This window comes from Sylvia atricapilla, chromosome 1, assembly GCF_009819655.1.
Source record: "Sylvia atricapilla isolate bSylAtr1 chromosome 1, bSylAtr1.pri, whole genome shotgun sequence".
NCBI classification, from domain to species: domain Eukaryota; kingdom Metazoa; phylum Chordata; class Aves; order Passeriformes; family Sylviidae; genus Sylvia; species Sylvia atricapilla.
Genome location: NC_089140.1, coordinates 36,503,223 through 36,517,101, shown reverse-complemented (window position 1 = coordinate 36,517,101; position 13,879 = coordinate 36,503,223). Strand labels below are relative to the sequence as shown.

Sequence of the window (13,879 nt, the reverse complement as noted above, 5' to 3'; positions counted from 1 at the left end):
CACACACACATATCCATGTAACATCCAGCAACAACCACCAAACCGGCCTAAATAACAACCATACCCAGCCAGCCAGGGGAAACGAGAATTTAAAAAAAAAAAAAAGAAAAAAAAAAAAAGAAAAAAAGACAAAATACAAAGCCTACCATTATTATTCTTTTTCAATTGGTACTGGGGTTTTTTTTTGCTGGCTTGGTTTTTGTTGTTGTTGGCTTTTTGCAACCTTTCTATTTTATATTTTTTACCCCTTCGTGCGTGTAACTCTTCTCGGAGTTCCCAGATTTTTTTTTCTTTGCAGAAGCAGAACCAGGTTTTTGTTGTTGATTTTCTTTTTTTTTTCCCTTTTTATCTTTTTTTTTTTTTTTTTTTTTTTTTTTTCTTCTACTAGGATCGGGGTTTTTTTAAATTATAATTTCTCCCCGTGTTGGACTCGGAGGGAGTGAAACCTCGTCACTTTTTTGTAGTGGTGGTGTGCCTTGTTGTGTGTTTCCTTCCTCCCCTCTGTTCTTTTTCTTTTTCCCCTCCTCTCGCTCGCTTTCTCCCCCCCTCACTCGCACAACAGCCCCCGGTAAATGAGAGGAGACAGGTCCTCTCTGCTTCTTTTTTTTTTCTCTTTTTTTTTCTTTTTTTTTTTTTTCCTCTCCCCGGACCGCAAAGGCGAGATTAAAAGTGGCATTTTAGTGCCTTTTCCTGCAATTTTCTCTCCACTTTTTTTTTTTTTTCTTCTTATCTCCAGTAGCGATCTCTGGGGCTGAGGTTTCCGCAGAAAGTTTGGGGGCTGTTACGGTGTATATTTTTGCGGAGGGGGAGGGGAGCGGGCTCCTTCTGTGTGTGCTGCTCCTCTGGGTGCCTATTGGAGAATAATAGTGTAAGTGACAACCTAGAAGTAGACTTTCTGCTCTTCACACTGGATAGAAAAGCTGCCTTTTTTTTTTTTTCTTTGCTTTTAGGGTTTTTTTTTTAATAACCCCTTTCTCACTTGATCCTTCATGCATTGGTTTTATTTTTGAAAGGATAGCTAGACTTAAATCACCCTCCACCTTAATTTAAACCTGCTACTTTTAAAAAATTATTATTATATTAATTCCTCGTTTTGAGCGTTACACTTGTCTGATCAATTTGATCTGCAGCTCTGCCTTGCGTTGCTAAACCTCGAAAACTGGCTTTCTCAAAAGATATTTAATCTGTATTTTTTTTTTTTTTGTCCATTGCCATTTTTGCTCATGGCTACTCTGTTTCTCGCTATCTGTTTTTGCCCCTCCCCGCCTAAAGGAAAATAGCAACAAGAAAAAAAAAAAAAAAAGAAAAAAAAAAAGAATATTAGGGGAAGTAGTCCTCAGGTCTGCTGCCCCCCCCCCCCCCCGCCCCCCTTCAGAAAGGGGGGGACCTAAAAACATCAGTCTTGAACTTCTTCCTCTTCAAGAGCTCGGGCTGCAAAGGAAACCTCCTTTGTTTTTGTTATTTATATGCTGTCAAGTTTTGAAGTGGTGAGTTTCGGGTCGGTTTTGCAAATTTCACTCAGAAAACTGCAGTGTTTCTGTTTCTAGATAAGTACTTTGCTTCTTTGTCTCTTTAAAAGGTCACAGGGAAAGCTTGGCCTGGATTGTGAGAGCCATATGGAACGGATAAGTGCGGAGCCTCTCTCAAATGTGATTATGGGTTTTTATGGGGGAGGGAGGGAAGAGGAGGGGAAAGGCATGGGGAGGGGGCTGATTCAGGAGGAGAGAAAGAAATAATATAATACCGGCAGCGTTACATCGCGACAAAAGGAGATACGGCACCGACTCTCATTCAGAAATTGCGCGGTGTGCCTGTACGTGTACGCCGGCTCCGGGAAACTGTGCCTTGAAATTGTGCTCTTCTCTCACTGATCTGTGATGAAAACTTGTAGTTGTGAAAGATGCCTAAATGCGAAACCCGGGGAAACTCCTGGCCTGGAACCGGCGGAGATGATAGGTCTTTCCTGCCACCCTCTCCCTGGGCAGGCCATGCTGGTTGTTGCTCATCACTATTCCAAACTGAGGTTTCAGTGAACTTTAGCCTTGGGCATGGAGTTTAAATGAGTAAATTAGGTGTTTTATGTGCATGTAATTTTGCTTTGTGACATAAAGCTTTTTACAAGATGACTAAGCGGTGAAAGGATGCCGATGGGTGGGTATTCTCAGGCCAAGCGAAAATGACCCATTTGGTGTTTTGGTTGCAGTCAGTGTATTAACTAAGTGGCAATCTATCACTTTTATTCACTGTACATGATGTAGTGCGATTCTGACTCATGATGACTAGATACTTTTTGTAGCAAAGAACCTTAGTGCCTTAGAGTACTTCTGAAGTTGCCAAAAATGATGAGGAATTTCTAGTTCGAAGCTTTTTTGTGTGTGTTTTCTTTTTCTCTTCTCCCCTACACACCCCCTTTTTTTTTTTTTTTTTTTTTTTTTTTGTGAATCCTCTTTTTCTTGAGATAGACCAGTCTCAGAATAGCAGCCCTATAGTTTGTTAGAACTGTTAGAAACATCGGAGGATGGTAACAGTTTGAGTCTGTAATTCTTTGCTTAGGTTACACTTGGCACAGTTAAAAAAATTATTTTTGAAAAGTGGCTAAAATAGGGATGTTTTCTGTTAATAATATGCATGACCTAAAACAGATGGGATAAAGATGAATGGTGATCCTTAGCCTGTCACCTAACAGCATACGGAAAAAAAAAAAGATTGTCTGAACTTCATCTATCTGGTTGCATTCTTGAGGTTGCTTGTAAAGGTTGGAATTAATACATTGCCTCTTTCTTCACCATATCGGGAAAAATAGGGTGATGTTCAAACAAGAAAAAAATAGTCTGCGAAATTATCATTGGCATGTATACTAGTGACATAGAAGTGTATATATATAAAGATTCCAAGATATTTAGGCTCTAATAACTTTGCTATGAAATGTGCAGAAAATGTATTGAATTACTAGGCAACTGAAAGAAAGTAGCAATTATCCGATTCACACCAGTCTTTCTAAATATGACTTCCCCAGTATTAGTATTTGTACTTGCTAATGTAAATACTAGTTCAAAGATTAACATTTGTTGACCTGTCCTTAGTGATTAAAATATTTATATATATAACGTAATTGTCTGTGTAGTTACACCTTTCCCTGTCAGGGAAAGGTAGGTAAAATACCTAACAATTGCAACAGTATTGATTAGTGAAATCATAATGAGAAAGATGCCTTTGCTCTCAGCAATATTTTTTAATATAGTTGGCAAAACAGGTTCTGATGAGTGGCAAAAATCCTTAAAACTTACTTCGTTATGTTGTAGGCTTGGGAGATTTTTAGTGATTTAACTGTAATTGTTATTCAAGGACAGAGGTTTCAAAAGTTTATAAAAAGGGAAGTACAAGCATGCTAATATATACCCTTTCTTAATTTGCTATTGAAATTCTGGTTTTTTGGTTTCAAATAGCTGTGTCAGCATCACCCAGGTTTTGGGGTTTTTTATAATTAAGGGCATCAAAAATACTGTAGAAATTGTGGAGGATTTTTCCCCAGCTTTATATTTGGTGAGAAACTATTCAGTTATTTATCTTAATTGAATAAACTACTCTGTTTAACACCTGAAGCTTAATATCTGAAAAATTGCATATTTTGAACCTTGCAAAAGTTGATAACTCTGTATAATATTGGAAAGAAACTCAAAAGCAACCATCTCCCGCCACTGCTTTCTGAAGTTAAATGCCAAATTCTTTTCTAACTTTTATTTTTAAGGGGGAGAGGAATTGTAAATGGTCAATAGTCTACATCTCTAATAAATCTGTTGCTCCTTCAACTAAAGTTTTAACAGTATCTCTATTGTTGTTCATCCATTTTATAATTAAATAGATCAAGAAATTTTTCATTAGAATCTTTCTCTCTCTGCACAATAAAAACATCTGCGATTAATAACAAACCTTTCTGTGAGATTTGTAACAAAAGCTTTATTGGAGCACACACCTTGACAATCATCATCACTTATATGAGTTTTTGACTCCCTCAGTTTCAGTAGAATATCTCCAAAGATTTTTTTTTTTAATATATTTTTCTTTCTAAGAGGTACTCTGGTTGGCTTTTAAAAGAACATTCCACTAGATTATGATACAATCTCTCTGTAAACTGGGGTATGAGGTAATTCTTGAAGAATAAGTTTGTTTCTTTTAAAAAAGACATTTATTTCTAGTTAAAATAGTTATCTAGTCTTCTTTATGAGCTTATGATACATATATATCTGTCTCTGTACATGTGCAGGCTGTGTACGTATACATATGCGCACACGTGTACAACATATATATTTTTTTTTTTTTTTTTTTTGAATCATGGCAGGTGATCTTTAGAGGCGGGACTGAGTATGGATCATTTGAACGAGGCAACTCAGGGGAAAGAACATTCAGAAATGTCTAACAATGTAAGCGATCCGAAGGGTCCACCAGCCAAAATTGCGCGCTTGGAACAGAATGGGAGTCCATTAGGAAGAGGAAGACTTGGAAGTACAGGAACTAAAATGCAAGGAGTGCCTTTAAAACACTCTGGACACCTGATGAAAACTAATATTAGAAAAGGTAATACTTTTGATAATTCTGCATTAGGGAAATATGATTTGTAATATTTGGGGGGAAGCATACTTTTGCGGACTACTTAATTTATATTTCAGGATTAAAATCTCCATTCTGAAATACTATATATTCCCAATTCTGATATAAATCACATTTGGGAAATCTAAGATTCATTCTTGGGTGGAGCATCTTGGTATTCAGGGTGGAGTCTGATTTTTGTTAAGGTAAAGGCTAGCTGCTCTTATTAAAGCAAATTCTTACATTGAAATGTAAGTAATTTGGTGCATTAATTCTTTGCGTAAGCGCTGGGCTAAGAAACGCAAAAATATGTAAGAGTAAATACTGAACCCCCAAAACAAATTCTCGCCTTTCCTCCTAATTATGGTCCTAAGATTGGAAGGGCAGCAGTATTTCCATAGCAGTTGCAAGTTGGTTTAAAGGAGAGAGTGTAAATCTTTAGGTATCACATTGGAAAAGTCATTTATGATGTCAATCTTCGCAGTTTATTTTCTTAAGTACAATTCATTATTGAACAATGAACAACTTGGGTGTCATATTTTTCAGTGGCTGGTTTGCTGTAATTAGACATTTACACAAGGAAAAGGCACATTTAGAATCATTGATGTTTGTATATGGAGGGCTTTTTGTTTGCATTGAAAATACTTTTAATGGACAATAATATACAAATTTTACTTACCAAAATTTGTAAGTCTTTTTGACCATGTCCTGCAGGCTTGCTAATTTGAAACAAAATATGCAGCCTCTGCTTTTCCAGTATAATCAGTTAGGTTTATAATCCAGATTTTTCTTGTATTTGCTAAGCAAAGTGCAAAAATGCAACCAAGACTATTAAACGCACAAAGTTAGAAGGCAGAGGAATTTCATTGTGTCTGATGCATAACATTTATCGTACAATCATTTATTTTTTCCTCGGTTTGGCGAAAACAAAGAATATATTGATCCTGAAATGAACAGACACAGCAGTCCGTATTGTTAGATCTTTATCTATTAAAAATGGAAAACCAGCACTTCAGCAAATTCTTTGGCCTCTGCTCATGATTACCCTATTTATTGATTGTTTGCCAAGAATGTATGCATCTTAAGAAAGCCAGGGTAAGAGCATTAAAAATATAATTTATTACGGCTTTTCAAGCAGAGTGCATTAACATTGTACAGTGAAGTAGTGGGGCTGTATAAAAAGGACTTTCTGACGCCTGCAAACATATAAGTTCCATAAATTCCTAAATAGGAGATTTCAGCTGTCTCTGGTATTATGTGATATTTGCACAGCAAACTTTAATGCCAGGACAGTTTTAGACAAGGATTCTACAGACTTCACTGCTCCTTATGGCAGACGTGCTGTTTACACAGACTCGTAAACCTTCAGCAAAAGCTCTAACACTGCCTTCAGGTTTAAATCATGCTGTATTTTTAGCAGGGAGCACTGACCAGTGCTCTCCCCTTTAATACTAGAAGGTTATGAAGTTGCTGCACTTGGAGGTCTTGCCAAGTTCTAGCAGGAGTGATCAGCCAGCTGAGATTGTGCTCTCCTGTATAACATTTTTCACATTAACAGAAGGACACTAGTGACAGTTTGCTAAAAGATTTAGTGGCTCGATTTGTAGTCAGATGATACCTGTGTCGCACTACTGGGATCCACCTCTGTTAATCTATGCTCTGCCTCAAAATTTGGCCATGAGGCTCTCCTGTGTTGCTTAAAGTACCGCATTTCCCAAAATGCTGCTACTGCGGAAACCATGTACCTGGTAAAAAAGGGTGCTGATCAGCAGCAAGTACCTGTGTGTTGTGTGTCTGATCATAGCTAAATTTGTAGGAGCTGATAAGGGGAAAAACAAATATGCTTTAGCTGATTTTGGATGTATCTGCACTGTTTGTTAGAATGATGCTTTGCTTACACTTTATCTTCAGGAATTACTGGTGAAACTACTTAAGGATTTTGAGCCCTTGCTCTGAGTCAGATGGTAGTAGGTGAAACGTCCGTTGTGAGAGCCTGGAAGCGAGAAAAAACGCAAAAAACAAACCACCACTTTTTTGCAGATGAATTGTGTGTTTCCACAGCTTATTTAAAACCAGTGAAATAAATACCTCTTTGCATGTAATGCGTTTGCTTTGGTCTTCTCTCCCTTTCTGGCCAGTCTCACTCAGATAGCAAAAAAAAAAAAAAAAAAAAAACCAAAAAAAAAACAACAAAAAAAAAAACAAGCAAGCTCCTTCCTGCACTACATAAATATTGGCAAGCTTTTGCTCTTGTCTTTCTGTCTTTCATGCTGAGCCTATTGGGCAAACTGAAGTGAGTTTGTGAGCTTTTCCTTGCAAGCCTGAAGGGGTTTGTTTGCCAGAGATTGGCTCTCTAGGGAACAGATAAAGTTTAAATATACATGCTTAAGAGGTATCTTTTTTATCATGATTTCTTACTATACGTTAGAGCACACATCAGCAGATGTGGTCTTACTCTATTGTCAAGAATAAAGCTTCCTTTTAGACTATAGCATGTCTGGTGCACCTTAGCAGGTTAGGAGGTTTCTGTAAGTCTAGAGGGCAGTGGTTATAGAGGCATTAACATTGTAGGACTAATTGGAGTTCCTGGGTGCCCTGTTAAAATAACCCTTGTCATCATTTATGCTAAAGATGATACCCCTCTGGCAGGCTGCCATAAGACAGTTCTGTACATCTCCTTTTAACCCTTCTGCTTTCTGTCATTAAGAGATCCTAACCTGTGCTGCTGGAGACAGCACAACAGGATTGGAGCTTAAAACAACTGGTTATTGTGTCATCCATGTCCATCTGGGAGGCTGGGAGGAATTTTCATAAAGTCCAGGAATCTGATTGCTGGGAGAGACTTTATCCCTAAAACAGCTGGGGTCGTTTGTTACTTCTCTCTCTGTCATCAAAAGTGAGGAAAAAAATAAAATTAAATATTAAAAAAAAAAAAAAGGCAAAAGAAAATAAAAAAGATTATTTTCTTATATTCTGTGTAGTGTATAGAGGAGGAGTTTGCCATATGATGCTACAAAACTGGAAATTAGTAATTAAACTTTCAGGCATACCAAAATAGTGTTGTGAGATATAAAGTGCAGGAGTCAACAACAACAGCAAGAACAACAAAAATAAGCCTGAACTGCAGGTACACTTCTTAAAGCGGCATTGAAATCATGATTTGTTCCTTAAAGATGCAAGTGAAAGTAGTGCTCAAGTGCACTCAGTGAATGAAGTACGAATTAGTGATAACTTTTGCCTTGTTTCCTTGTGTACTCTTTTCAGAGTGAATATATAACACACAAGGTGATTTGTTGTTGATGTTCAAAGCAATTAAATATTTTTGGCAGGACTAAGAAAGTTTTCATGCTAACAAACAAAATTATGTGGTTGGTACTAAAATGGCTTACAGTGAAGACATCTGCAGTATGTATTTAGGTTCTCATGCTGCCTGCTACTCACAACAAATCAGGCAGGACAGAGAGAATCAACTTCTCTTCAGTCAACCTTGTTATTTCTATAGAAGGTAATTCTTTAAATCTCTATCTGATCAAGGGAGATAAATTTGCATTTCTGCCTTTCAGGGAGATGTATGTTTTGTAGAACTTTCTCTTTTTTGGGGAGGATGAGGGGAAAGGACTCGGGGAATATGTTGATCAAATATTTGTGATGATTCTTGATGGCTCCTTTGCCTGTTCGTACAGGTTTTATTTATATAACTCTGTATAGACCCACCTACTCTACTATAACTTGAGTTTAATATGTTAAATTTAATTTTTTTAATAGGAAGTATGCTTCCAGTTTTCTGTGTAGTGGAACATTATGAAAATGCCATTGAGTACGATTCTAAGGAGGAGCATGCAGAATTTGTTTTGGTGAGGAAGGATATGCTTTTCAACCAGCTGATTGAAATGGCATTGCTATCTCTTGGATATTCTCACAGCTCTGCTGCCCAAGCAAAAGGTAAATAAGATTATGAAATTGTACAATGAATTGTGTTTGTTTGTGGGGTCTTGGGGGAGGGGCAGGATTTCTTTCAGGAATGTAATGCAGGTTTTACTACTTAAACTTCTTGCAGATTCTGTATCTGTATTTTTTTTTCCTTGTGTTTTTATTTAGTTAGTGCACATTGTGCTCGTGGGGAATGTGGAGGTAAATTTTTTTTTCCTTTTTTTTTTTTAAGAAGAAAAAAGACTTCAACTGAATCATTAGTATGCTTATTGACCTTAATAATCTGCTCCACTGAGGATCCACAAGGAAGTGTAAAGCATATTTGAGCAGATGGACTGTTGAGAGTCAACTTGCATTTATGACTGAATATCCAGCTCTGTTTCTTTTATTTTGTTCCTGATGGTTTTATAGACTGCAAAGTAATTTTTTTTGGACTCAATTCTTGCATTGCAAAATCCTTTCTAATTTTTTAAGAGGAATGCTAACTATTATATCATGTCCTATTGAATTCGTGGGAACTTAGGAAAATATACGTCTATACATATTTAAAAAATCTCTACTGTAATACATTTGTATAATTTCATAATATAGATAAGGCCTATCCTTGGTGGTGTGTGGGTGGGGGTTTTTGGAGGTGGGGGATGTTCTTTTGTTTTGCCAGATTTAAGAGGTTAGAAACAAATGTGGTGATCTTGTTAAAATCAGGTATTTCTTTTGCCCCTAGGAATTAGGTAAATCACTTTCTTTCAATTTTTTCTACCCTTCTTGCCCACTCCCCCTCCTCTCTGAAAATTACAATCCTGCAGGGCTTATCCAGGTTGGAAAGTGGAATCCAGTTCCACTCTCCTATGTGACAGATGCCCCTGATGCTACAGTAGCAGACATGCTGCAAGACGTGTATCATGTGGTCACACTGAAAATCCAGTTACACAGGTAAGTCATATACCAGTTCTGGGACGTGAACTATTGTCTGCTCTTAACTGTTAATATTACTTGTACTTAATTCCCACTCTGCTTTGTGCTCAAAGTACAAAGGCTTGCCTAAATTCCTTTTTAGTTACTCTAATTCTTCTTTAACTTACAGTATGCTATTGCAGAAAACTTTTATAGCTCTGATACATAGATTTTCTTTGGATATCTCATTAAAACTATATTGCATTTTAGTCAATTAAATGATGCATTACAAGAAGGCATTTTACATAAAGTTTACTTAAGAGAAAAATATTTTTGCATATCATGAACAGTACCATCTGTGTGCATTTTGTAAAAGAATGACTTGCTCACACTTATTGTTGCTGTCTAGGTTCTTAAATTTCACGGCAACAAAAAAGAAAAAATGGTTAATATATTAATGCTTTTCATGATCAGTCGTGAGAAAGCATTACACCTTAAATTGTTTTACCAAGCGCATCAGAGCAGGAAGGTAGAAGTAACATGAAAAAATAGTCGCCACATGCAGCTGATGTATAATTCATGCATCAATACAGCAGATGTGTTGTATAAAGTAATTAACTAATCGGAACAATCAGGAGACCGAGAGCAATCTCCAGATGCATCTGCTTGATGCGCAAAATGAAATCTGTCTGTCTTAAAGGAATGTTCTGCAGCAGGATGCAATCTTGTAATAATCCCTTTTCTAATCTGTGTTTCAAATAGTTGCCCTAAACTAGAAGACTTGCCTCCTGAACAATGGTCTCACACAACAGTAAGAAATGCTCTGAAGGACTTACTGAAGGATATGAACCAGAGTTCATTGGCCAAGGAATGTCCCCTTTCGCAGGTACTTAGCATAACATGTAATAAATAATAAAGCACTATAGGCAACGCTGATGTGAGATTTGAGATTTCTACAGACTGTAGCAAGTAGTACCCGTAGAGAAGATCTGCCAAAAATGCAAATGCATTTGACCACTTCATGATCTTTATAAATATGCCTGATTCATTTTGAACATAGTCTTACAGCATTTCCCATGGGGAGTTGTGAAAGGTTGTTTACACCACACTAAAATCATCTCCCAGCAAACTGGATTTTAACTGGTTTTTGTCTGCAGTCTTTGAACTGCTTTGATGCAACTACTTTTTTCAAGCACATGTGTTCAAGATGTTAAAAGGCTCTTTACTTACTGCTGTCAAAAGTACTATTGAATCTGAATGCTTGTTAGATAACCTACAGTAGTTTTAAATGCTAATTCATAAACTGAGACAGTCTTTGGCATGCTATATGAGAAGGGAATAAAGAATAAAGCTCTTTGGGTGATATGTTGTTGTTGCAAAGAACCAAAGGAAAATCAGTCATTTATTAGTGCTAATCAAAATATACCTAAGCAAAAATGAAACCGCGATTTATGCATCGCTAAATATTGAACCAATGCGTTCCTCAAGCCTTAGTCGTATTGTTCTATTTTTGCCATTCTTTTTGTTCTTCTCTTGTCAAATTACTGCAAAAGCAAAACTCATTTTTCTGTGCAGTATGGTGTCCAATGCTGCTGTGGTGGGAACACAGTATTTTTTTTTTTACCTTTTAAATTTTAAAATGTATTTCATTGTGGTGCAGTGGAGACAAATTCTGTATACAAATAAATGATGCTAGTTGTGGCTGGGAGGTAAAAAGAGAAATTAAAGAAGTGAAGGTATTTTTATGGGGATTTTATTTCTCTTGCTTAGAATACTGGAGTCTTTGTCTCTGAAAGACTTCAGTTAATCTACAGGAGACTACTCTCCCCCTCTGTCTAATTTTTGTGAAGAGATTAGCAGACTTGTTTCCCATCACTTTTTTTCCCCTACGGTTAGATTGTTTTCAGTGATGTGGCTCCAATATAGGAAGTTTTGAAGTGGAAATAATCAAAATTATCTTCACTGGTTGCAAACCATTCCAGTAATATGTCTACAAAGTTATCTTGTATGTACCTACTGTAAAAGGATGTGAGCTTTTGCGCTGCTGGCTTATGGAGGCTGCAGATAACTCGGGATTTTTCTCCATTTTAATCTAATAGTGCTACTTTTTACTTGATACTGACGGAAAGCAAATGATTTCTACTGAGATGGAATATCTCATTTCTATTTGGACATTGTGTTTCACAAAGGAGTTTCTGTATATATGTGTATATAAAGCAGAAAAAAGCTTTTAAAAGGAATACTTTACTATAGAAAGTATCATGGTACTAGAGACAATTCAACAATTCTGTTCTTCTAAAAAATTTCTTTCAAACTATACTGAATTTTTATGTAATAACTTTAATGGCCCAAAAACCATCTTGCTTAATAGCAGCGCTTCAAGTTAATGCTTGAGACGACTAAAACTCCACACTACAGAGCTCTGATTTGGGACTGTTTGTTTACTGGTTTGTATTCCTTTATTTGTAAAAAAATATACTTAAAGCCATGAGCTTCCTTCTGTTGTTAAAAGTGTGCTTATTACTTATGCCATCTCTGTCTTCACTAGTGCTGCCACAGTTGGGTTGCAAGAATTTAAACAGCTTCTGCTTTTCTTTTTTCTTTAAAAACCAAATCGTATTAAGCTTAAAGTAGATTTATTTATTCTTAACTTTTGGAAAAACAAGCTTTTACAGTAGTTGATCTAGAACCCATCAGTCAGTCTAAGTCTTCCTTTTACCCTCTACGAGCTTGAGGGAAGATGAATTGATCTGACAGTGTTCTTTTCACATGAGTAAATTGATCTGAATACTTCCTACATTTGCCTTACCTCTAACTCCTTGTACATCATTCCTATGGAAAAGGTCCTGATTTAAGAGTGCCACTGTTTTACTAAAGATATTAAAGTTTTTGAATTGCCCTGCCATGGCATGGTCCTGCAGCAAAGGTGAAAAGAGCAAGGCAGAGGTCAGGAGACAGTGTTTCCTCAGGGGATCCATCAAAGTGCCAGCGTAGGAGATTCTTCTGAGAGCAGAGAAGGGCTCTCTCCTGGTATGTTCTTCCATGGGTATAGGTAATGCCATGTGAAGTGCTTCATCATAAATGCAAACTAATGCAGTGACACTGTACCATAACTTATTAACACTGTTATGGATATAATTTATTAACCACAGAAAAATGACTCAAAGTGGAAGCGAGAGTAGTTATCGTTTTCTGTCACTGTCATTAGCAATACTCTGTTTTGTGTAGGTATGGAAGGACTTGCTTTAAACTAAGCCGCTGTGCTCAATACGTGGCATCTCTGAAGCCCCATTTTCACTTAGTTTACTGTATTTTCTGAAGCAATCTTGCATTTTGTATATTAAAAAATTGCTCATATTTGTTCAGAATACTGGCATTCTGTAAAAAAAACCTGAAAACAAGCAAGGCAACTATTTTATAGTGCAGATATACCTAATAACTTGAAAATATGTGAACAAAACTTTGAGAACAAGTCTGTTTCAATTACGGAGTCCTGAATTATTCGTATCAAGGTACGAACTCTTCACACCTTTCTTGATAAAAATACCACTGTGACTCTTGCTCTCATTAGGAGAGTTGAATACATGGTCCTCTTTGAAGCTGCTGTAATTCTCACTCTGTGACTGTGTGGCCACCCCTGAAGGTCAGTTTTATTGCTCAGTATATGAGCCCGCGTTATGGGGAGTCCCTGTCAACCTGACTTGGAGTGCTTAGGACGGACCAGAGCGAATGCACGCCTCTGAATTGCTGTGGAATTGCAAACAGCCATTCAGACATTTAGCCTCAAATTTTTGGTATCAAGCAGTCAAGGTAAAAGGACACTTCAAATTTTTGCACGGAAAACCCAAACCTGTTCTGAATTATGCACTAAAGTGCATATTTTCATGCTTTACATCAGGTTTGCAGATTTTATTGCTAGAGACTGGCAGCATGTGCGGATACCGACTGAAAGACTTTTTGCTTTTGATACGCACAGCTTGCTTAATTTCTGTTTTCTCTCCAGACCTCTTTTGATGGGGAAGGTAACTTGGAATTTAATCTAGGACTCAATTTTGGGCCATCTTGTGCATTCCATTAAATTGGTCTATCTCGCGAGTGGCCTAGATCTCATTTCCCTCCTGTTTTGGCTCTTCAGTCTCCAAAGGGTTGTAAAGAAATTGTTCTACCATCAATTCTTATTTCCAAACCTTTGCACAGAAGCTTTACTCTACTTCAGTCTTCTGGGAGCTGCTCTAAAGTGATCAGGCAGGCAGGCAGCTCTGTTGCATTTACTTATTTAATGTTAGTCCTTCGATGTCTCGCCTTAGTCTTAGCATTTTCATACTTCAGTTTCACAGTTTTGCTCTGTTGTGATTTTTAGTGCAGAAGTTTCTGGTTACTTCCACAGTTAATAACTGAAATATTACAGGCTGTATTTATTCTTATATCAATAAGGTAGCTTTTTCCTCTTTTGCTCCTGTTGAATTAC

The 13,879-nt window shown here is 37.0% G+C and overlaps 1 protein-coding gene across 4 annotated transcripts in view; it reads left to right on the top strand.

Annotated features, from left to right (window-relative positions):
- SATB1 (SATB homeobox 1) overlaps positions 1-13,879 on the top strand; it is a 92,451-nt gene that overhangs the window by 17,617 nt on the left and 60,955 nt on the right. For 2 of the 4 annotated variants that reach the window (XM_066319680.1, XM_066319657.1), the window contains exons 1-5: positions 619-1,487; positions 4,340-4,575; positions 8,353-8,529; positions 9,324-9,450; positions 10,174-10,297. In XM_066319680.1, coding sequence (XP_066175777.1) covers positions 4,365-4,575; positions 8,353-8,529; positions 9,324-9,450; positions 10,174-10,297 — 639 coding nt within the window. In that variant the 5' untranslated portion in view covers positions 619-1,487; positions 4,340-4,364. Of the gene's footprint in view, positions 1-618; positions 1,488-1,579; positions 1,650-4,339; positions 4,576-8,352; positions 8,530-9,323; positions 9,451-10,173; positions 10,298-13,879 lie in introns of those variants that run through there. The other 2 variants (XM_066319663.1, XM_066319672.1) reach the window with 2 other exon arrangements.